At 42.7% G+C, this 22906-nt stretch overlaps 1 protein-coding gene across 2 annotated transcripts; it reads right to left on the bottom strand.

Moving 5' to 3' along the window:
* Positions 1 to 3021: 3021 nt before the first annotated feature.
* Positions 3022 to 19600, bottom strand: taf3 (TAF3 RNA polymerase II, TATA box binding protein (TBP)-associated facto). Of its 2 annotated transcripts, none has more exons than XM_038308909.1 (7): positions 19217 to 19600; positions 18607 to 18849; positions 13492 to 15332; positions 13331 to 13413; positions 9773 to 10037; positions 9536 to 9642; positions 3022 to 3831 (listed from the first exon to the last, which is right to left on the bottom strand). In XM_038308909.1, the coding sequence occupies exons 1-7, from the start codon at positions 19380 to 19382 to the stop codon at positions 3717 to 3719; spliced, it is 2820 nt and encodes a 939-aa protein (XP_038164837.1). In that variant the 5' UTR covers positions 19383 to 19600; the 3' UTR covers positions 3022 to 3716. The 2 variants fall into 2 exon arrangements, with proteins under 2 accessions (XP_038164837.1, XP_038164838.1); XM_038308910.1 differs by having other exon boundaries at positions 13492 to 15329.
* Between the last annotated feature and the right edge of the window lie 3306 nt (positions 19601 to 22906).

Here is a 22906-nt window from a genome sequence, read left to right as displayed (position 1 = left end):
TCACTTTTTCTATTTTTTTAATAATCACACTTCAAGACTTAAGGTTCAAGCAAAATATAATATAGAGAAAGCCTGGATAATTAAACAAATTAGTTTTTGATGGGTTTTTTTTTTTCATTATATGGGAAAAAACACAACTGGATGTTCAGCAGGAAAATAATCGAAGATATATCAGCAAATTTCCCTCTGAAAGCTCCAAAGGAAACTTAAAAACGGTTCTGGAGCGTTCCAGTCCACGTCTCTGCAGTTGAACTATTGTGGCATGAATATGAACAGATGGTACCTGTTTGGAACCCCTCCTATAGGACTGAATTAAAGAAATTCTGCAAAGAACAATAGAGCAGAGAAACCAGAAACAGTTTTTTTTACATGGCTGCTGGTGAAGTTTCCCAGCCATCCAGGTCACAGTCGCTCCAAAAAAGTTAAAAAACAATCCACTGGACTTTGTTTCCAAGTTTGAGGACGTTTCACTTCCCATCCAGGAAGCTTTTTCAATTCAAAATGTCCTTTCAGAAAGATTCTTTTTTCTTTTTCCTGCCCTAAAACTGTTGGCATTGCCTATTTGCTATAAGATATTTTCTCACTTACTTTTTCTATTTTTATCAGACTTCAAGACTTAAGGTTCAAAAAAAGTATAATATAAATAAAACTTGGATAATTAAACATATGAGTTTTTGATTCTGATGGGTTTTTCATGATATGGGGAAAAAACACACTTGGGTGTTCAGCAGGACAATAATCTGAGACATACCAGCAAATTTCCCTCTGAAAGGCTCAAAGAAAACTAATAAAACCGTTCAGAAGCGTTCCAGTCCACGTCTCTGCAGTTGAACTATTGTGGCATGAATATAAACTGATGCTTCACATTTGGAACCCCTCCTATAGGACTGAATTAAAGAAATTCTGCAAAAAACAATAGGCGAGCATATGAAAGACTCCGGGCTGGTTAAAATATACAAGCTTGATGCTTGGTGTTGCTGCCTTGCAGAGGGTCTTCCTATGTCTAATTATTCTTTTATTTGTTTTTATATAAATTAAAGGGACTCAATTGTCCCATTCATGCATCTGCATAATGATTAGGGAAAAAAAGCCTGAATTTATCTTTCACTGCAGCTGAATGATCTCATGTTAGGAAATTCAGGTGGCATATCTGTCATTTCCTCTCCAAAAATCCTTTATATTCCCATTTAAGCATTACTTATACCTCTAACACTTCATAAGGTTAGAGCACGCTGATGCGCACCATTGTTCTGTCCTCTTTGCAGCTCAGCCCACACCCTGTAGCATTTATGTTTAATGACTGTAAACATCAATAAAAGAAGGTTGATTATTTGTGCGTCGAAGCCTCTGTGTTGAGGATTATTATCCTTGTTAAAGAGCTGATGATGGCCCATTTGCTCTTCTCCAATTAAAGCTGTTCTGGTCTCTCAAATGTAACATGATGCTATGCTTCTGCAACGGTCTTGCCACATTTGGGAGAGATAGCACCGCAGCATCACCCACCCTCCACGGTTTAAACAATGGGTGTTTCTTTTTAAGATACTTAATCTCTTTGTTTTACAACTCAAACTTAGTGTGTTTGCTGCTAAAAAACAAAAATTTTGCCTCATTTTAACAAACCTCAGGATGCATTTAAAGTTCTGATAGAATTCCACAAACTACATATGTTTATTTTACTGAGAATAGAAAGAAAAGAAAAAAACTTTGCTCAGCATACATCCCAGATTATTGGATCTTATTTAATCTATCATTAGTTCTCCAACTGTTATGATTGGAGTCTTTCTTTGGGTAAAAAGGCATCTGAGTTATTTTAACACAAATAAACATCATGCATTATTTTTTCATATCGATACAAAACTCAAAATTAGGCATAGATTATTCCAAAAATGTTCAGTTGCATTAATTTAAATGACCATCAAGTTGAGACAAATAAGAGAAAAATAATTCAGGGTTGATTTTCAGAATATACCACAGAAAAGGTTCAATCAGTCAAAAGCTTTATGTTCATATCTTCACTCAGGGTGAAAACAATTTTCTCTGCATCTTATTCTAAAGTATTAAATTAAAATAGCTTTTTTTAAATATCTATAGAATCCATTAATAAAACCAAGTTTCATCTATTTAAATCATCTTCAAAATCAGACACCAAGAGTAGCTCTATAGATTGTGAAAGTTCGTTATAAAGTAATAAAATTATACTTTTATTGCAGTTTAGTGCCTTTTTTCTTGATACTTTTACATCTTTGTTTGACTTTGTCATATTTTTAAAAATGTAAATGAATTCTGACTCAGCAAAGGGGTATTTTGAACCTCCTCTATTATAAACATATCTTCCCTTCAAGATGCATTTCATCTAGAGAGTCCATTTGTACTAAAAAAACAGTAAATAGCTGATCAGCATGAGAAAAATATGGGAAAATATCTAATAATTTTACTTAAACACAGGATAAAACCGTTTTGTCTGTTTTTTTACACCCTTCTGTGAGAAAGCAGCTAATGTGACTCAATAGTGACACCTTGTGGTCATTTGTGTGAAGACAGGAGCATTTAACCTATTAGAACCTATTTTTAAAACTGCATTTAAAGGTATAATGGAGGATTTTGGGGAATTTTTGAAAAGACCCGCCCTCTCCACTTTTTAAAAAAAATGCACATGCACAACCCTGTACCTGCTCCCAAGAGGAACGCCTATTAAAGGCGTGCGAAAGCATGCACAAGCCCATTCTCCTTGTGCACCGTTTAAAAGTTGCTGCCTGCATCGCTCATACAAGCTTACTTTCCAAAAGAAGATTTGCAATTTGTCCACTATTTCACACTCACTATCGGTAAGTGAAAATGGGGGCGAGGACGTAGGACGGCCTAACGTAAACATATCACCAGAATGATCATCACTTATTTAGATGATCCACTTAGAAAAAGAAAATCCTCCACTATTCCTTTGCATTTTTTTCTAAAAAGCAAATAAACATCCCAAAAATAAAAGGTTAAAATATTAAAACCCTAAGAGGTGAAAACAGGTTAGTTTCTTTAAGCCTGCGTGGACACAGATGGTTCGTTCACCTTTAATATGGAAATATCAGCAAAAAATGATTTTACATTACAAGCACAGCTACAGTATATGACTCCGAGACTAATCCGTGTGAAGAAAAGAAAAAGTTAAAATTAAAAATACAAATTTTAAATTTAAAAAAATGTACAGATATTACAAGGAAACGGTTGGATTTTAAAAACCAATGAAAGAAAGTGATTCAAACGAGACACAATCCTAAGAACAAAATGCACTTGGCTTTTAAGGTGGTATTTACATATTTATACATGCCCGATGCGATCATCTTTATATATACATGACATTTCAAAATGTAGAAAAGCTGCAGGAAGGTCCGTCGGCGAGACGCTGCTCTGAGGCAGTTTTCACTGACTTGGTTGCCAGGATTGGCAAACAGCCGAGGAAACGGAGGGGAACATTTTGCAGGTGATGCAGGGTTAACCGCCCTGCAGCAGGGCCAAGGCCGACCGTGTGCTGGTTAAAGCTGTTTTTTCCTCCTCTCAGCAGCTCACGAAGCGCGGTGGCAAACCTCCTTTTAAAAAATAATCCCCACAATTCAATGTCAGGCACAGATTTCTACTTTCTCCTTACAGCAGAGCCACCAGCGATCAGCAATGGCTTTAGTTGAGCAACTTCCAAAATGTGCCAATCTGTTTACGTTTGCATAGTCTCAGTGCGGTTTGTGTTTCTTCTTCTTGTGTTTTTTGTCCTTTTTCTTACTGGAACATTTGACGCAGAACCACGGCTGGTCCTCCGGCGGCGGTGTTAGGATCCCGACGCAAGGCCTGGGCAAAAAGAGACGCGTTACAGAGAGAGAATTAGGCTGCAGTAATGATGGGTTTGACAACTGTAAACAACGTCCATGTGGTGCTTTTTTGTTTATGTTTTACGTTCCTGGAAATGTGAAATAAGGGCAGAAAAAAATGTCTAAAATCTGGAATCCCAGATCCTCACAGTACATAATTTAAAATACTTTAATAGTTTTCCACAAATGATCGACTCCAAATCTGGTTTCTGGATTTTAGCGGCGTTTAACGGACTGCTTCAATGAAATGGGTCATTCATTAAAGAAACAGTTACTTTATGTTTGGTTTTTAATATGTAAATATGAGCTGTTTAAAGCATTGGATACATTTGTGTCGTCACATTATTGTGAGGTTTGGGTTTGTGTACAAGAGGCTTGGAGATCTGCCTCTGCAGCAGCCTGCTTGATTTGATCTGTTCAGAGTATTTTGTTGTTATTTTCTTTTAATATTCTTGAAAAAAACTGTAAAATATGGTTCATTTAGTACCGTATTTTCACGACCATAAGGCGCACCGTACTAAAAGGCGCAGTCTCAGTTATGTGTCCCATTTCTGTATTTAACACACACATAAGGCGCACCGGACTATAGGGCGCGTTTTTTATATACAGGTACATGTCCTCTACTACCTTTAAATACCTCTACTGCGTATTTAAAAATACAGCGGGGGCAAAACTGAGTATGACTGTGCTTTATTCATGTATTTATTACAAAGTATTAATCAAACCTGGCAGCTGGCCGTGAGACAAGAGACATCGCAGATGACACAGCGCTGTGATCACTCCTAAATTAACTTAAAATCCTGAAACCTGCTGACGGAATATGTTCGCTTTTATTGCCGGTATCCTGGTGCCTGCAGCTAAAATTATTTAGATGAAAAACACCTGCCAGCAGCCGCGGTGAACCCCAGGCTGCCCAGCCTACAGGCTGCTGATGAAGAGATTTCTGCTGTCAGCGCATCGCTGGTATGTGGGGGTCTGAGCGCCTCCGACAGAAATAGATAATCTGGATGAACTGACTGCAATTATTAAGTTTTCAGGTGGACTTTCTCACTTAAAAACATATTAAAACTACTTTATTCCCACTGATCACAGCAAATATAGCTGCAAGATTTAGATTATTTAGATGAAAAAACACCTGCCAGCCACCGCGATGAAGAGGAGGAGACGCGCCGGGGATGCTGTTGAATTAAGTTTTCAGGGAGAAAAATAGAGCGGGAGCAAAACTGAGTATGATTGTGCTTTATTCATGTATTTATTACAAAGTATTAATCAAACCCCTCAAAGTCCTCATCCTCTGTTTCTGAATAAAACAGCTGCGCTAAATCAGACATGACAGTTTCCCCTTCTTCGCTGTCAGTCACTTTCCGTGCAGCGCAGCTCCTCAGAAATAATGCCGGCTTTTGCGAAAGCTTGAACAACAGAGCCAGCAGACACGTTAGCCCAAGCATCTACAATCCATCCGCAAACGGTGGCGTAACCTGCCCGGCGCTGCCTTCTTATCCTGAAACTGTGGTCTCTGTCTGTCATCCATCGCTCCCACGCCGCTCGCAGCCTTACTTTGAACGGCCGCTTCACACCGATGTCGAGCGGTTGAAGCTCCTTTGTCAGACCCCCGGGATAACGGCGAGCACAGCGTTCATTTGATTCACCTTTTTTTCACATCGGCTGTGAGATGGGCACGCAGCGATGGTGATGCGTGGAAAAAATCACCTAGTCTTCTCACATACACCTGCCTCAGCCACGCATCCATCCAGCCTTTTCCATTTGCGTTAATATCATATGTCATCAGAGCGCTGTCTGTCTCGCTGGCAGCTCCCAGATCAGCTTCTCTGATTGGTTGATGCGGCGCGTCCAGCAGCAAAACTTCAATTTTTCCATCTCGAGCAGCAGAAGCGCGGCGCTTCAGATGCTTAAACGCTCCCGACGTGCTGCACCAAAATGCGCTGCGGGACCTTTTGCTGCACCTATATGCGCGTCAACCATTGACTTTGCATGTAAACTCGCTGCTTCTGCTGCACCTGCTGGGTCCGGTTCACACCGATGTCGAGCAGCGTTAATTTGTTTCCCCATGTTTTTCACATCAGCTGTGAGATGGGCACGCATGGAGTTACATATTAACAGCGATGGTGAGGGGTGGAAAAAAAACACCTGGTCTCCTTACATTCAGCCACTCTTTCATCATCTCCTCAATGAGGTGGTCTCAAAAGTCGCAGTTACAACACACATAAGGCGCACCGCACCATAGGGCGCACCGCACATTTTGAGGGAAAAAAAAGACGTTTAAGTGCGCCTTATAGTCGTGAAAATACGGTAGTTGTATATGTGAACTTAAAGACAATAAGATCATGTTTACCTCACCTCAGGGCTACAATGGTCGTATATTTAACCTGAAACATCCTGAAAACATGAAAGGTCGTTACAGAACTCATAACTGGATCCCAATTAAGAAAAGAGGAAAAAGGAGAAATTTTATATGAGAGATTTTTACAGCCGAATTAGCTCCATTTACAAAATGATTATGTCATAAATAATACAACACTTAATTTTTTTTAGACACATTGTTTATGTTTTATTGTAATTTCATTGGAAATAGAGAGCCAAATATATTGGGTCTCTAATGTTTGGCGCTGCAACTCTTTGAAATCTGTTTCCAAAGAGTGACCAATATCTTTTATTTTTTCTTGTTTCATTATGCTAAAGCCCCAGTCACACCTTGACAATTTAGACCAGCGTGTCCCTGACATACAAAAAATCGAGCAAAAACGCAGGCATACGTTGGATAAGTTATGGGTATGTTTTGTACAAGTTATATATAAAAGTATAAAGGGGGTTCACAGGAGCAAACCGTCAGTTCTCCACCAGACTTCATCCCCATCATAGGGTTAGGCTGAAGGTGAGTGTGATGGATCCTCCCTACGTTAACGCCCACCACCAACAAACTTCCTAGCAGACATGCTGCTGAATCTGCTGCGACTACAAACCTTCTTTCTTTCTTTTTTCTTATTATTTCGGACTAAACTCGCCCCCACTTTCTCTCCGCCTCGGGCGTATCTAGACCCACAGTGTATAGCACAGACCACGCTTCAACACTGAGCATTAATCAAAAATGTCTGTGTCAAGCTTAATGCAACACACTGCTGTAAGAGTATAACCAGGAAGCGAGGTAGGAGGGCAAAATAGGTTTAGCGCCACCGCAGCACGGGAGGGAGAATTACGCCCAGGAGCAAATGGATAAAAATAGACCGGAGGAAAAAAAACATGAATCGATTCTCTTGCGAACGTGTCGATGCATCGATACAAAACGATTATTATTTACACCCCTAGTAAATACTGCAATCACAGATATCTTTTTATGCAGCCCGGGCGCATCGCTGCCCCCCTCAGGACACTGGCTTGTGACATTTCATGAGGCGTTACGCTGCCATGCATTATGCATAAGGTAGGCTGTCGTTGGACACACGCTCTGGATTTGTTATGACTACTCCATGTATACACCCAAAATTGAAAAACTACAAAGAAAGTTCAGCGCATGCCAGAGTTTTAGGAGATTCTGGGACGTCAGGCATTCGCTGGCTAAATCGGAAAGGTGTGACGGGGGATTTAGAAGGTAAAATGGGAAAAATGTATATAGGTGGACCTTTAGTACTTTTAGCAGTGATTTTTAGCCCATGTAGCTAATTGTTCTCCCATCAGCTCAGTCCAGATGTTGGGCTATTTGGTGTCCGACTCTGCAGTAGTTTTCTGATCCATAACCTTCAAACAGCCCTGTTGATGAACTCTGTTCAGTTTTCAGGAAGAATCAACCAGTTAAAATGTTAAATTGTCAGGTATCTCCGCGTGTCCGTAATGTTACCAACCCTTCAAAAGTTTCTAGGGCCTTTAGAGGACAAGCAGGCCCACAGCACTACAGAGCCATGGCCCTACATGAACTAGGGTGCAACAAATGATTGTTTTGCAAATCGATTAATCTGGTGATTATTTTTTAAATTAATTGATTACCATATTTTCACGACTATAAGGCGCACATAAACGTCTTTTTTTCCCCCTCAAAATGTGCGGTGAGCCCTATGTGTGTTGCAAGTGCGACTTTTGAGACCACCTCATTGAGGAGATGATGAAAGAGTGGCTGAGGGAGGTGAATGTAAGGAGACCAGGTGTTTTTTTTTCCACTCATCACCACACCATCGCTGTTAGTCTGACTCCATGCGTGCCCATCTCACAGCTGATGTGAAAAACATGGTGAAACAAATTAATGCGCTCGCTGTGAACCGGACCCAGCAGGTGCAGCAGAAGCAGCGAGTTTACATGCAAAGTCAACGGTTGACGAGCGTATAGACGCAGCAAAAGGTCCCGCAGCGCGTTTTGAGCAGCAGGCGCAGCGCTTCGGGAGCGCGCCGCCAACGCGCTGCTGCTGCTCGAGATGGAAAAATTGAAGTTTTGCTGCTGGACGCGCCGCATCAACCAATCAGAGAAGCTGATCTGGGAGCTGACAGCGAGACAGACAGAGCGCTCTGATGACATATTAAGGCAAATGGAAAGGGCTGGATGGATGAGGAGATGATGAAAGCGTGGCTGAGGCAGGTGTATGTGAGGAGAACAGGTGTTTTTTTCCACGCATCACCATCGCTGCGTGCCCGTCTCACAGCCGATGTGAAAAACATGGTGAAAAAAAATAAACGCTGTGCTCGCCGTTATCTCGGGGGTCTGACAAAGGAACTTCAACCGCTCGACATCGGTGTGAAGCGGCCGTTCAAAGTAAGGCTGCGAGCGGCGTGGGAGCGATGGATGACAGACGGAGACCACAGTTTCAGGATAAGTGGAAGGCAGCGCCGGGCAAGTTACGCCACAGTTTGCGGATGGATTGTAGATGCTTGGACTGACGTGTCTGCTGGCTCTGTTGTTCAAGCTTTCGCAAAAGCCGGCATTATTTCTGAGGAGCCGCGCTGCACGGAAAGTGACTCTGACAGCGAAGAAGGGGAAATTGGCATGTCTGATTTAGCGCAGCTGTTTAATTCAGAAACAGAGGATGATGACTTTGATGGGTTTGATTAATACTTTGTAATAAATTCATGAATAAAGCACAATCATACTCAGTTTTGCTCCCGCTCTATTTTTCTACCTGAAAACTTAATTCAACAGCAGCCTCTGGGCGGGTCTCCTCCTCTTCACCGCGGTGGCTGGCAGGTGTTTTTTCATCTAAATAATCTAAATCTTGCAGCTATATTTGCTGTGATCAGTGGGAATAAAGTAGTTTTAATATGTTTTTAAGTGAGAAAGGCCACCTGAAAACTTAATTGCAGTCAGTTCATCCAGATTATCTATTTCTGTCGGAGGCGCTCAGACCCCCACATACCAGCGGTGCACCGACAGGAGAATGATTTCTCCATCAGCTAAAGGCACATTTTAGAGTCTCTATACTCCAGTTAACGATTAAAATGTGTAAAATGTGGTTAATCGATAAATGTGATTAATTAAATGAAACGTTTCAGCCCTCCTATAATGGTAGTAATCGTTCATTATGTGCAAATAAACTGAACTGAAGGATTCAGAATGAAGGCAACATTTTTAACCCACCTAAAAAAAAGAGAAGATGAATTAAAAAATGTATCATTTAATAAAATTATTACTAAAAAGCTATTCCTTAATAATACACCCATGGTTAGCATAAGAGGTCAAGCTCTTACCAGTGATACCAGTCGTCACAGTCGTCACATCCAATCATCGGGCTGCCGTCATCCGGTTTGTTGCATCCGGGACAAATCCAGATCTGGTTTCCCCATTCATCCCGGATCTGCCACACAAACACCAGACCGGATTAGGAGGAAGTGTCACCGCAACCAAACAGCTGGCGCACGGATCCATTAGATTCATGCAAAGTGTTGCAGAAGCTGCAGCGGAACAAGGATCCTGTAGGAACCTACCACATAGGTGCTGACGGTCTCCGTCACTACGCTGCGGACCGGCGTCTTGGCGGAGGGGGGCATCATGGAGGGCGGCGGGTGCAGAGAGGACGGCGGGGGAGGAGCGGGCGGCAGTGGGGAGGGCGGTGGCAGAGTGGGGACCACTGGGGGGAGCACTGGAGGCAGAGGCGGCGTCCGGGGGCGGCTCCCTGGACCCAGTTTGGCAGCAGGAGCCTTGGTTCCTGCAGGCTTTGGCTCCGAGTTTGGAACAACTTTGCTGATGACGCTGAAGAGAAGTTAGCATGTTAGCATTAGCAGCAGACCTGAGTTAAGTTTGGAAACAATAACTAGATTCTCACAAAGATCATTAGAATCAAAATGAATAATTTATTACATTTTAATAATGTTTAAATAATTGACAAAGCTGATAACTAGAACATATTTACAGGTTTGTTAGTGTGGATTGAAGGCATCTGTTTTATGAGGAACTATAAGCATGAATATAAGAATTATTATTAAGAGAAATTTCTTGTACATCTATAGAAAAATAATATAGAATACCTACAGGAATAATAATGAATACTTAGAGATTTATGACACATATCAGGGCTCGATGTTAACCATCGCCCGATCGCCCGGGGCAAGTGGTTTTTATTGTCGGGAGAGTACAAATTTCGCAAAAAAAAAAAAAGTATGTATCACTCAAAATTACTTTAAAATCACCGACATTCGCTGAAAACGATCCACAAGCGTTGCCAGCACTATCTTTGTTGTTTTGTACACATTCTCGCGTGATTTGAAAAAGCTGCGCGAATTTCCGCTAGATGGCGTGATTTTTCTCTCCTTGGGGAGAGAATTTAATCTATACTATAATACACGCTAGATTAAAAAATGATCAGTCAGGGATTAGGAAAATAATTATAATAATTGTATGCGCACAATGTAAATATTTCTATCATATGGCAGTCTTCTGTACAGTGATGCAGGTCATAAATTAAAAAATGTTCATTAGATTTTTTTCTCTTAGACATTGGAGTGGTGCATTTAAATGTTATAGAGCTAAACATGTTAAATTGGTGAGTAGTAGTAATGTAAGTTTTTAACCTGTCGAGTTTTTTTTTTAGATTTTTAACATTAAAATTTATATTTTTTCAAGCACACAACAGTTTAAAGCAAAGTTTAGTTTGAAAAGAATGTGCAGGAAGGATTGAAAAGCATGTTAACACGGTAATGTAGGATTGAGTTCATTATCTGACGCATGCAGATACACACCAGGAACCTGGAAACTTACTGAGTTACAAAAAACATTATAAAAAACAAACATGTTTCACTGATATATAAACAAAAATGAATATTAGGAACTATATTTATCAAACATTATACTGGGCAAGTAAAAATTGTTTCTGGGCAAATGAAATGTTAAAGTCACTTGCCCAAAGGGCAAGCGGGTTGCATATGACTCTAATCAGTCATATGCAACCCCTGCAAATGACTGATTAGATCATGAAAACCCAGAGATGATGCAGTAGATCTGTTGGATGGCGATGCAGGTGAAAGCAGGTCGCCCTTTCAGCCGGGCATACACTGTACCATTTCTTGCCATTTTCGGGAAAAATTCTCTAGTCCTGCGACAGTTTCAGCCTGATCTTACATCATGTAGCAGGGTTTATACAGGAATGCTTTTTTAATGCTCTTAGAACTACTTTTAATGCCATCAACAGGTACCTATGAGTCTCATATATATATTTAATACTGGAAAATCCTTCGTCTCTACGGTCGACAGGCTGCAGCCGTGTCCCGAGTTCCTCGTTTTCCAGCCAAATTTGCATTCATTTCATCGGGCTTCACGATCAACCGGAAGCAGTTCCACGCAAACATATCGCGATATAATACATCTGAAGAAATTGTTCTTATAAACGTTTTTTTTTTTTTAAAGGCACACTATGCAACATTTTTCAGTTAATTAATGTGTTCCATAACGTTATGGATGATTAAATGAGTCATTTCAGGTTGAACAAAGGTATTCTCGGCCGCCCTGGTGGTCTGTGGGGGAAATACTGCACTTGCAACTGCAGGAGCACCGACCCGCACCCACAGGCTCAGAAGTCTTGCGAGAGTCAGTCTTGCTTTACGGCGAGAACTGCTACACCCCCCCAGTTAAAAGCATTCTCGTTGCTAGCACAGTGGCGATCTTTGTGCAGTTATGCTACGTTCACGCAGCAAAAGCAGCAAAATCGCGTCTGCTGCTTCATTTTTACTGCTTGTACCAGTTAGTTCTGATGCGCGGCTGAAGCAGCTTTGCTGCTCTGGCTCCGCGGTGCAAAAGTGTGTCTGACGCGCGTTGGGCGGAGCTTCACTATCCTTTGTCTGCCTTGCAGCTATATTTGCTGTGATCAGTGGGAATAAAGTAGTTTTAATATGTGTTTAAGTGAGAAAATACACCTGAAAACGTAATCAGTGCCGTCAGTTCATTCAGATTATTATCCTGCCTGCCAGACCTCAAGCAGAAGTGCGCAGACAAAAAGCTGCTACGACTGGTCCTTGGTATGCCTTTCCGGCTCTCTGTGTGGTCGTCTTTCTCTATTCGGCATCGGGGTGCGTCGTTTTTAAAAACCGAGGAACAACTACGACCAAAGGTTAGTCGAGGAGGTTCGGAAGTACAACCACTTGTACAATGCTTCAGACAAATTATATCAAGATGCCAAGGTGTCTGCCAAAAACGAAGTTCTCGGGACCATCTGCCGAAGTTCTTGCGAGAATAGGTTCTCCCTTGCGCTTTGGCGGGAAAAAGCTGTGCGTCCCTATAAATTCCAGACCGACGGTGCAGAAGCATACCAGCAAAACTGATTCGTGACCAGACCCCAGTTACATTTGATGTGTGCGGTTGCAGAACTCTAATCTGCCCTTAAACTGTCTTGTTCCATTGGCGAAATGTCTCTTTTATCTTCTCAATCCAAGAACAAATGCACTTATTTTAAGAAAAAATTATGACAATTTTTTTCAGTGCTCAGCCCGGCCTTTGTCCAAATACGTTGTCGCCTCACGTTTCACTCTAGCAAGCTTCATATTTTAACAGGAGGCATCGAAACTTTCGTCTTTTCCCTCTTCTACTCGTTTGGCTTCCTGATAGACGAGTCCGAGTAGCTCCATCTCACTGCGGAGGTGGCGTGAGCCGGTAGATCGCATCAGAGCGTCGGGCCACACAGTGTGAGAACAAACGTTAAACCCTGCGTTTTCGTCACACATTGCGAGCTGTAGCTGCGTACAACGATTGAAAAACAATCGTACAGTGTATGCCTGGCTTTAGTTAACAGAAGTCCTGCAAATACTCACTGCAGGACTTAACAGAAAGTTAAATGGAAGGAAAAAAGGCCCACTATTGAGTGCTTGTACTGACCGGTATGTGGACATGCATTCTGGGACTTTCTGAACCGTTTTTCTTTAATTATCTGTAAGCTTCAATCATTAATAGGTCATTCTGTTTCAGCTGTAATGGTTTGCATTCCTGCGTCGGCTGGTTAGTGACTGTTGCCAAGGAAAAGATGATGGATGAATTGTGGGAAAGATGAGCAGACTTACATCTTGTCCTGACCGGCTCCCACCCTGAGGGTCAGCCTGGGGATGACCGGAGACGGGGGGACGGCTGGAGTCTCCATCTTTACCTGAGTCCACAGCAGGATGGGTTAATGCCAGAAAGAACCGATAAAAAAACAAACAACAAACAACAAACCAAGGCTTACCTTCTCCATCCGGATTTTCTCCTTCTCCTTTTCTCTCTCCTTCTCCCGTTTCTCCTTTTCTTTCTCCTTCTCCTTCCTTTTCTCCTCCTTCTCCCTCTCTTTCTCCTTTGCCTTCTCCCGCTCTTTGTCCTTGTCTTTCTTCTTCTTCTTCTCCTTCTTGTCTTTCTTCTTCTCCTTCTCCTTGCTCTTCGCCTCCTTCTCGTGGAGGATGGGAGCCAGAGACGGCAGCATGGGAGGCATCCGCAGGCAGGTGGAGGGGCTGAAGAGCGGCGGGATGTCGCCGAGCGAAAAGGTGGACAGGGCCGACTGTTTCTGCTTGTCCTCCTTGTTCCTGTCCTTGTTCTTCTCCTTCTTGTCTTTGTCCTTCTTGCTTTTCTCTTTGTCCTTCTTCTTGTCTTTGTGCTTCTCCTTGTCCTTTTTGGAGCCATCCCCGTCTCGTGATTTGATCTTGATGGAGCCCTCTGGCAGAGTGAAGTCTCGCGGCATGAAGAGGTCTTCCTCCTTCCCTCCAAACTCCTTGTGAAAAGGAATATTCATCTCCTTGGGGAACTCCATTTTTTTGGCCTTGTTTTTCTCCTTGTTCTTCTCCTTGACTTTGCTTTTGTCTTTTTCCCGATCTTTCTCCTTCGGCTTCTCCTTCTTCTTCATCTTGGTTTTAAGCTCCTTCTTCAGCTTCTTCTTCACGTCGGGAGGTGGAATAATCTTGTTCTTCTCAAACACCTTGAGCAACGGCTCGGGGGTAGGCGGCGAGGCTGATCCCGACGACACGTACCCAGCTGGGATGGCAGGCGGCAGCGGCGGAGGAGGAGCGGCGGCGGCGGACGGGCCGCCCTGGTTGGCTCTGCGCACCACCTCGTTGATCGAGTCGTCCAGGGTCCAGTTTCCCAGACCTGTATGCGCGTGTGGGTGAAGTGGCGTTGAAGTGTCCTTTATAAACGGCCCGGCGCCGGGGGGGCCCTTCGGCGTGGAAGGCTCCATGATGGTCAGCCTCCTGGGGCTGGAGAAGCCGTTGCTGTCGGAATCAGAGCCAGATGAGAAGGCGAAGGGATCGGGTTCGCGCTCGGCGCAAGCCCTAGCGATCACGGCGGCGATGGAGTCTTCGATGGCGGTGTTATCCGGCTCCAGCTTCTTGAGGGATCCTTCGGGGAACTGCAGGTCCTCTGCGGCCGGGCGCAGGTGGACGTTGTCCTTCCCCATCCTTTCGCTCAGCGCAGGCAGCGGCAGCTTGTGCAGACTTTCTGCTTTGATCTGAGGGGGGGTTGCTTTAAGGGCGCTCAGCTTCGGACTCTTCGGGCTTTTCGGACTCTTGGTCCGGCCCGGGGATTTTTTCCGCTCCTTCGGTGGTTTGGGAGAATGTATGGGACTGCCCCCGACCGGAACTGCAATCCCCCCCTTCGGGGACTTAGTCCGTTGCCTCCCAGGAGACGAGACTTTAGGCTTCCTAACCGGGGTGGTCAGCCCCTTCTGATCCGAGTGCTTCGGTACCGCCGGCTGAGGCCTGAAAGGAGGCAGGACTCCCGGCGGCGTTTCCGGGGACAGGGCGTCCAGGCTTTCGTGGGACGGCAGGATGCCGGGCGGGACACGCTGGGAGTTAAGAGAAGAAAGAGGCTCCCTGGGTTCCACCCCCCACTCTGGGCTCAGTCCAGGGTACATGCGCGGCCTCTTGGAGGCCATCATGCCCAGAGCCGCGTCCGGACTTTCCAGGTCCCTCTTCAGTGGGTGGTTTTCGTCGTTCACCATCTCATCTTCATCCATTTCATCCTCCTCTTCCTCCAAGGCCACCTGCATCGCCTCAGCCGAGGTGCCCATGTCAGGAGGCACCTCCTCCTCCTCCTCTTCTGCTGTGCAAAGACAAAACAAACCAGATAAGCAAATCCCCCAGCTAATGAACACCTCATCAGCCAACTTACACCTCAGTGCAACTCAGCTTTTATACTTCATGTACAGACAGAGCTCAGAAGAGCTTCTCTAAACACACGAAGGAGTTATAAACAGATTGGTAAATTGAAGGAACATCTGTACCGGTTTGAAAAGCAAACACAAGCCTTATCAAAGGTATTTCAATCAAGATAAGAGAGTTTGTTAAATGCCAGGGGGGAGCATTTTTTACATTTCTGGTCACAAATAATCAGATTCAAGGCCTGATCAGATCAGAAAGCTTTCATGTAAACAAGTCAGACTGAAGAGACTAATCCGATTCGGTCTGATCGGAAATCAGATTGTCATTCCGTGTAAACACCCATTCAGATCTTTGGAGCGCAGTATGCCCAGCTTAACTAAATGAGCATCTCTATTGGATAATGTCTCCCACCCCATGCATGAAGCTGGTGCTGAACTGGACAGTTCCTTCAGTGACAGACTGCTGCACCTTAAATGCACCAGGGAGCGTTATCACAGATCCTCCCTCCCAGCAGCTGGAAGACTATAGATCCACCACTGTTCCCATCAACCTCAATAAGTTGCTACATTCATGCTGATTTTGCACAGTTTCTACCGTAATCAGTTAAATAACCCGCTGCTGTCATTTTGTACATCTCTGATGTTTCTGCTATTTTCAAATGTCCATTACTGTAAAAATGTCCATAGCTACATATTGGTTATTTATTTAAGTGCATAGTTTTTATATTGTTAAAACAGTTTTCAGTACAGTATTTTAACTCTTCACTAGTATGTTATTCTTATACATTTTTCTAACGCCCACAATTGTGTGACCATTTTTTCTATAATCTTTTTGCTGCCGTAAACACCAGATGGTGGGATAATAAAGGGATTTTCTATTCTTTTAACTCGGAAGGCCCCAATTGGATCAAATTTATTGAAACAAGACAAAACTGTGTTCTCTGACAGTAAACAAGTCAGTCTAACATGCTGTTGAGAGAGAAAGCTCTAGGTGAAAAGGAGTCGTCATTGGCTATTGAGGGCCAATTAAACTAATTGAAATAATTTTGCCTAAATTGCCTAATTTAATAATTTCCAATCTGGTTCAAAGTCAGCATGATTAACAAACATGTACATTTCCTTCAGGGTCAGTTTACCATAAAGCTTGTTGAGTTTTGAATACATTAAGGACTCCAAAAAGGCAATTTATTCATCAGGAACAATATAGATACAAGAGGCTTTCGCTGCTCAGGCCTCAAAATGGATCACCTTAAGCTGCTAAAGAAACATGGCAGGTGGCAGTGTGATGGTCAGCGGTGAAGCCGAAGAGAAACACTTTGGTTATAGTGAAGGAAAAAAAGGATCTGAAGCACAAAGCTGCGTGGTTTCGGAGTGGGCTAGTCAAAGTCTAGCTTATTAAAACATTACCCCCCAAAAAAAGCCCAAATATGACCTACAGAAATGAATGTGAACACCTGGCGGCCGAAGTGAACGTCCAAGGTTAGCACACCCAGTTAAAGGTGCTGTAGGAGATCTTGGAAAAACAGTTCCAGCGAGCTATACATTTGAACATACACAACCATGCCTCACGTCTTGAAACGATGCCTTCAAAACACATGAACGCCCATGCTGTCTGCAGCGCGTTTAGAGCAGCGCGTCGCTGATCTGGGAGCTGGCAGGGAGACAGGCAGCACTGATGATGCAGAGCGCTATGATCACTCCTCTGAAACAGTTTATTAACACCTAAATTAACTTAAAATGCCAAAATTTGCCGGGAAAACATGTTCGCTTTTATTCTCCTGGTGCCTGCAGTTTGGTTTACGTACATAAAAAACGCCTTCCAGCTTCCGCAGCAAACCATGAGGAGGCGATCGGGCCAGAGGCTGCTGTTGAATGGGATTCCTAATGACAGAGCACCGCCGGTGTATGGGGGTCTGAGCGGCTCCGACAGAAATAATATTTGAAGGCAGGATGTAATCTGGATGAACTGACTAGGGTGGAACAGTTCACAAGATCCACGGTTCGGTTCACGGTTTTAGGTTCGGTATATGTTGATTGTTAGCCTGACATGTTGGTCTTGTTGCTGTTAGCATAAACAAAACGTGTTGCACAATGCTTGCACACTGTTGCACTTTTATCCACAACTTTCTTTCCGCCGTCATCGTAGGTCACTCTAAATGCAAAGCGCTCCCATACAGCAGACCTATAAAGTGCTGCTGGCGCGTCTTCCAACTCCTGTTCTTTCCCACTCGCCATACCCACACAATTCTCCACAACAACTGATTTTTTTCTGCTACACCCGGCTAAGCTGCTTCGCTTCTTCTTCTTCGTGTTTACTACTGGCGGTTGGCTTTGGTCGCAGTACAGCCACCTTCTGCTCTGGAGTGTAATCGCTTCGCCTATGAGAAAAAGGAGCAGCGCATGAACCGAACGCAACACACGCGAATCGAATCGAGACAGTCGAACCGAACGCTTCGGACGGTTTTCATAAACCGTTCCATCCCTAGAACTGACTGCACAGACGATGTTTTAAGGAGGACTTTCTCACTTCAAAATAGCTTCAAACTACTTTTTTATCCGCTGATCACAGCAAATATAGCTGCCATTGTTCCAGGCAAAGAAAGGATAGGGTAGCTCCGCCCAACGCGTATCAGACCCACTTTCCACCACGTAGCTAGAGCAGCAAAGATGCTTAAGCCGTGCATCAGAACTAAACTTGTACAAGCATAAAAAATGAAGCAGCGTGCACGTTTTTGCTGCTTTAGGTTTGAACATGGCATAACAGTGGCTAGCTTCCAGCCATGGCGTCCTGCACGAGCATTGGGGGGTCGATTCGTTCATGTGTCAGGGTACGCGCACACAGGGGAGGGACGAGCAGACCGCCATGATTGACGTGTCAAGAACCAATCGTGTACAACGGACCGTCTTTTGAGATTGGTTGGGGTTATTCATTGATTTCTCACCAAAGCGGGGAACATTTATTTTAGTTTCACTTCCAGACCTTCTATTTCACTGCTTGCTAAGCTGGTGTGGGGAGATCTTTAAGCCACATGGTAAAAAATGCATCAGAAAAGATTTCCTACTGCACCTTTAATATTTTGTAAACACTCTGTTTATCTGTCTGATGGTAAAACGTGCAATGATAACCCAAAACATCAAAGTCAGAGAAAAAGCAGAACAAGTCTGCGAAAAAGGAGAATCTTTTTAGCAGGCGCAGTTTTCAACAAGAACACTGACCTTCCTGTAAGGAGACCAGGAGCGGCATATATTCTGGAATATAATCCTTTCTTTCTTCTGCATCTCTTACTCCAGGCTGGGGAAACTGCAGGACGTTGTTCTTGCTGACAGGAAAGATGGGTGTCTGATGGGTGAAAGCCACCGGCTCCAGGTTGTTGACGTAGTCCTCCAGTTCATTCAGGTTGACCCCCATCAATCTGAAGGCCTGGCTGAGATCGTCCAGAACCGGGTCTGTTCTTCCATCTACAGGCACACCATCAAAACATCCAGGTTAAAGCTTCATCTGTGGCTCAGGATGGGAAAATTGGAGAAAAATACAAATCAATTAAGACGTAATGAGGGATCAACAAGTTTTCAAGAGAAATAAATCAATAAATAAGATAAGTTATTTACAAAAATAGATATTTTTCCTGTTTTTCCCAGGAAATAACTATGCATTAAGTTTAGTGAACCCACAGATGTAAGGAAGAGGTAATCAGCTGCTGTACTTTTGACACATCAACCTTCGCTAGGGGGCGCCAGTCCAAGAACAAGTCAACAACAACGTGATCGACAACTTCTGGTTTATTGGAGCAAAAAAAGTGACCAGAGTATGAAACAGAGCACTTACACAGCTCAGAGTAGCGATGGCAAACCTTTGCCAGCTGCTGGATGTACCTGTGCAGCACATCGGACAGCAGATCGCAGGCAGTGAGCTGCACCGCATCCCAGCCCAGAGCCTGGCAGATCTGCGCCACCGAAACACGCAGCAGCGAGCGGGCATAGTTCTCGCACATCTCGGTGGCTTCACTACGGTAAAATTACCACTCAGTTCCGCTTCGAAGACATGCCCCCGGCCGCCATGTTTGACCGAACCCCAACCTGACAAGGGAAAACCCCGCTAATTCGGTTAGTTTTGGACATTTACTTTAGGAGATATATTGGCGCTTTCGCCAGAGTCGCCATCTTGATTCCGTCGGTAAAAAACCCAACCCCGAGATCTGTTCTGCGCATGCGCAGAAGAGACTGTCAGACAAGAAAGGAAATTCGGTCGATCTGCTGAGATCCGAACCTTTTTGCTCAGCGCGGAATGAACGAATCTTTCAGTCGTGGGCAGCTTTTTTTTTTTTTTTCCACAAGCTGTTAAGTACGGAAGAGGATTAGGGACACTGTAAAAATTAAGAAAAGTTAAAGTGGAAATTATTTTATTTTTTTACCTTGGGCCCTTGATTTTACGTTATTACGTCATGTTCTACTAACCCATATGAGTTTTGTATCACTTTGAGCTGTTCTGAAGATACTCCGTTTACAGCAAGCCGTTTTAACATAAATTCGGTTGGGTCGCCTTTACATTCAAGATATCTCAAATTGCTTTATGACTAGACGTTTTAGCGATTTAAGATATCTCTAATTATATTTTGACTAGTCAAAATTCCTCTTCAGGATATCTCTAATTACATTCTGACTAGTCGAAATGATGTCAGATTTACCATTAACTTGTATGGACACCTCAATTTACGATATCTAGAATGAATTATTGACTATCTGAAATACACATTTCAGATATCTACAATTAAATTACGACTAGTCATAAAGTAAATTCAAGATATCTCGATTTTAGTTTTGACTAGTCATAATTATAATTAAAGATATCTCAAATGCCACCATAATTCAAGATATCTTAAATGTATTTTAGGATAGGAGATATGCAGTTTTGTATGTTGAAACGGCTTGCCATATTCTGTCGTCTTCCTATGGGCGATCAACTTGAAGGCGCAAACTAAACTGTTTATAATTTATTCTTTATTGTACGCCAGCATTCATAACATGTAGGCAAATCACTGTCCCCCAGACATCCAAGGGTATATTTTTTATATTTATATCTTTTAAAAGCAAAATCCCTTTATTGATGCGTCGCAGGCTGCATCATTAAAGAGATTTTCTATTTTAATATTTAAAAGGTGTTACAAAGATATAGGTAAATTTAAACAATGGTATGTTTAAAAAAAAATACATCTGCAAAATCTTTTATATTCAACAACAAAAAATACTTACTTATTGTGCAAAATAGCAATTGAAAAATAAAAATCCTATCAGATAAATAGTCCCCACAATGCAGGTATATTAGAATTACAGCCAAACCCATTTACACAGAAACAGATAAAAACCTTTAGATAAATCAAACATTATATGCCGCATATCTGACTCAATAACCATTAAAACAACTATTTTCATTCATTTCAGACGGAACTATTTACATACTTGTATTTAATTAAACTGAACTTCCAATATTCACCACTGTTTGGCGCCATTTACCTTTTTTTCTCTGAGCACTGAGCAGCCGGCTTGCATGGTCTCGCAATGAATCCTGGGATATTCATGGATAGATAGGATACTATAACTAAGAGTTTGGGTTGGTTGTACTTTAAGGACAGATTGTAATGTATGTGGGGATTATACATCTAATATAATTTTTATTTTTTTATTGCTATTTTGCACAATTTGCTTAACTAAGTATTTTTTTGTTCAATATAAGATATTTTGCAGATATATTTTAGACATACATTGTTTAGATTTACTTATATCTTTCTACCCCTTTTATAGAACCCCTTTTATAGCACATCAGAGATGTGCAAAATGACAGCAGCATGTTATTTAACTGACTAAGGTCTCTACCCTTGACGTCATAGGCCTACGAATCTGGCCTTCGGAGGACGCATCGCATGAATTCAAACACACCCTGGGTCCTTGGAGGGTGCAGCCTTTGAAATCGAACACACCCTCGGTCTTTTACATGAACCGGTCGATCAAGTCGGTTCAGTAATGAACGGCACATCTGTTCTGTCTGAACGGATCCAGGAAGTTCCTCCGTGAGGGTAGTCGGAGAAGGCGCATGCGCTCGGAAGGTTGGTGGGTCGTCCTGTCGGTTGGGCCACGGAAGGACAGAGAGAGGAGGATTGCATGTGGATGGTCGTTTGGTGCATGGCGCGTGTTTTGAAGCTGCTTATGGAGAAATGTCTTGGGCCGTGAGTAGTGAGGAAACAGGAAGCGATTCTTGTGGGATGGAAGAGGGAAATAGTGACAATGAAGGTTGGAAGATAGCAACATCAAAAAATGAGAAAAAGCGGAAAAAACAGAGATCAGTTCAAGGGGAATCTAGTTCAGAACAATCCAGTGATGATCATTCCATACATTCCACAGCACAACAAAATGAATTCAAAGTCATATTCAAAGTCGTTAATCAGGCAGACTCTTTTACAAATTGGAATCCGGTTCACTTAACAAAAACCATCAATAAACTTGTCGGAGAAGTCAGAGGTGCCAGAATTCTGTACAGTGGAGACCTGCTAATTAACTGCAGAGACAGCGCCCAGCAAGGCAAAGCAATACGGATCAACAAAATTGACGGGATAAGAGTTCAGTGCAGCCTAATGGAGAACAAAAAGATCAGCAGGGGAGTCATTGGAGGAGTTCCTCTAAAAATTTCTGAAAAAGAGATTCTGGAAAACATAAGCGGTGCAAAAGTAAAAGAAGTAAAACGGTTAAAAACAACAAGAAACGGAGAAAGATCTGACAGTTTATCAGTGCTAATTAAATTTGAGGAAGAGCAATTACCAAGCAAAGTATTCATCGGTTACATAAGCTATAATGTCAAAATCTACAATCCTCCACCATTGAGATGTTTCAAATGCCAAAAATTCGGTCACATTGCAGCAGTTTGTAAAGGGAAACAGAGGTGTGGAAGGTGTGCAGGAGAACATGAGTACGGAAAATGTGGAAAAGAAGCTATAATAAAATGCTGTAATTGTGGTGGAGAACATACTGCTGCCTATCGCGGCTGTGAAGCAAGCAAAAGGTCTGAGGAAATTAAAAAAATGAAATTTGAGCTCGGAATAACCTACGCTGAAGCTGCAAAAAGGATCCCATCTCAGTCAGAAAAACCCAAACCTACAGTTCAACACACGGCAAATTCCAAACCTCTAGAGAATCAAAAAATTGATGAAGACTCACTTATTGTTAAAAAGACAAATTTTGTTCTTTTCATGGTAGAAGTAATTAATTGTACTGCACAGACAACAAAAAAAACGGAAAAAATCAAAATAATAGTGAAGGCTGCAGAAAAATACCTGGACATTAAAGATTTGAACTGGGAGATGGTTGGAAGTATGATGGGAGGACCGATGGGACCATCAGAAACTGGCAGAGTTAAGATGACCTAGAGTAAATTAAAATTATATGGGCAAATGTGATTTAGTATTATGTTGGTTTAAGTTACACAGGTTTTTTTTTTTTTTTTTTTTTTTTTTTTTTTTTTTTTTTT

Source organism: Cyprinodon tularosa, unplaced genomic scaffold (assembly GCF_016077235.1).
Source record: "Cyprinodon tularosa strain WSP-4 unplaced genomic scaffold, ASM1607723v1 ctg65, whole genome shotgun sequence".
Lineage (NCBI taxonomy): Eukaryota > Metazoa > Chordata > Actinopteri > Cyprinodontiformes > Cyprinodontidae > Cyprinodon > Cyprinodon tularosa.
Note: the sequence above shows the minus strand (reverse complement) of the source record. Positions and strands in the feature narration are given on the sequence as shown.

Bases quoted from the DNA above. Each gene is read 5' to 3' on its own strand.
- taf3 (XM_038308909.1), bottom strand. From the start codon at position 19,382: ATGTGCGAGAACTATGCCCGCTCGCTGCTGCGTGTTTCGGTGGCGCAG. The intron at 15,333-18,606 runs GTCAGTGTTCTT...GTCTTTGCACAG, and splicing joins CCTGGTCTCCTTACAGGAAG to CAGAAGAGGAGGAGGAGGAG. The intron at 9,643-9,772 runs GTAGGTTCCTAC...TTTGTGTGGCAG, and splicing joins AGACCGTCAGCACCTATGTG to ATCCGGGATGAATGGGGAAA.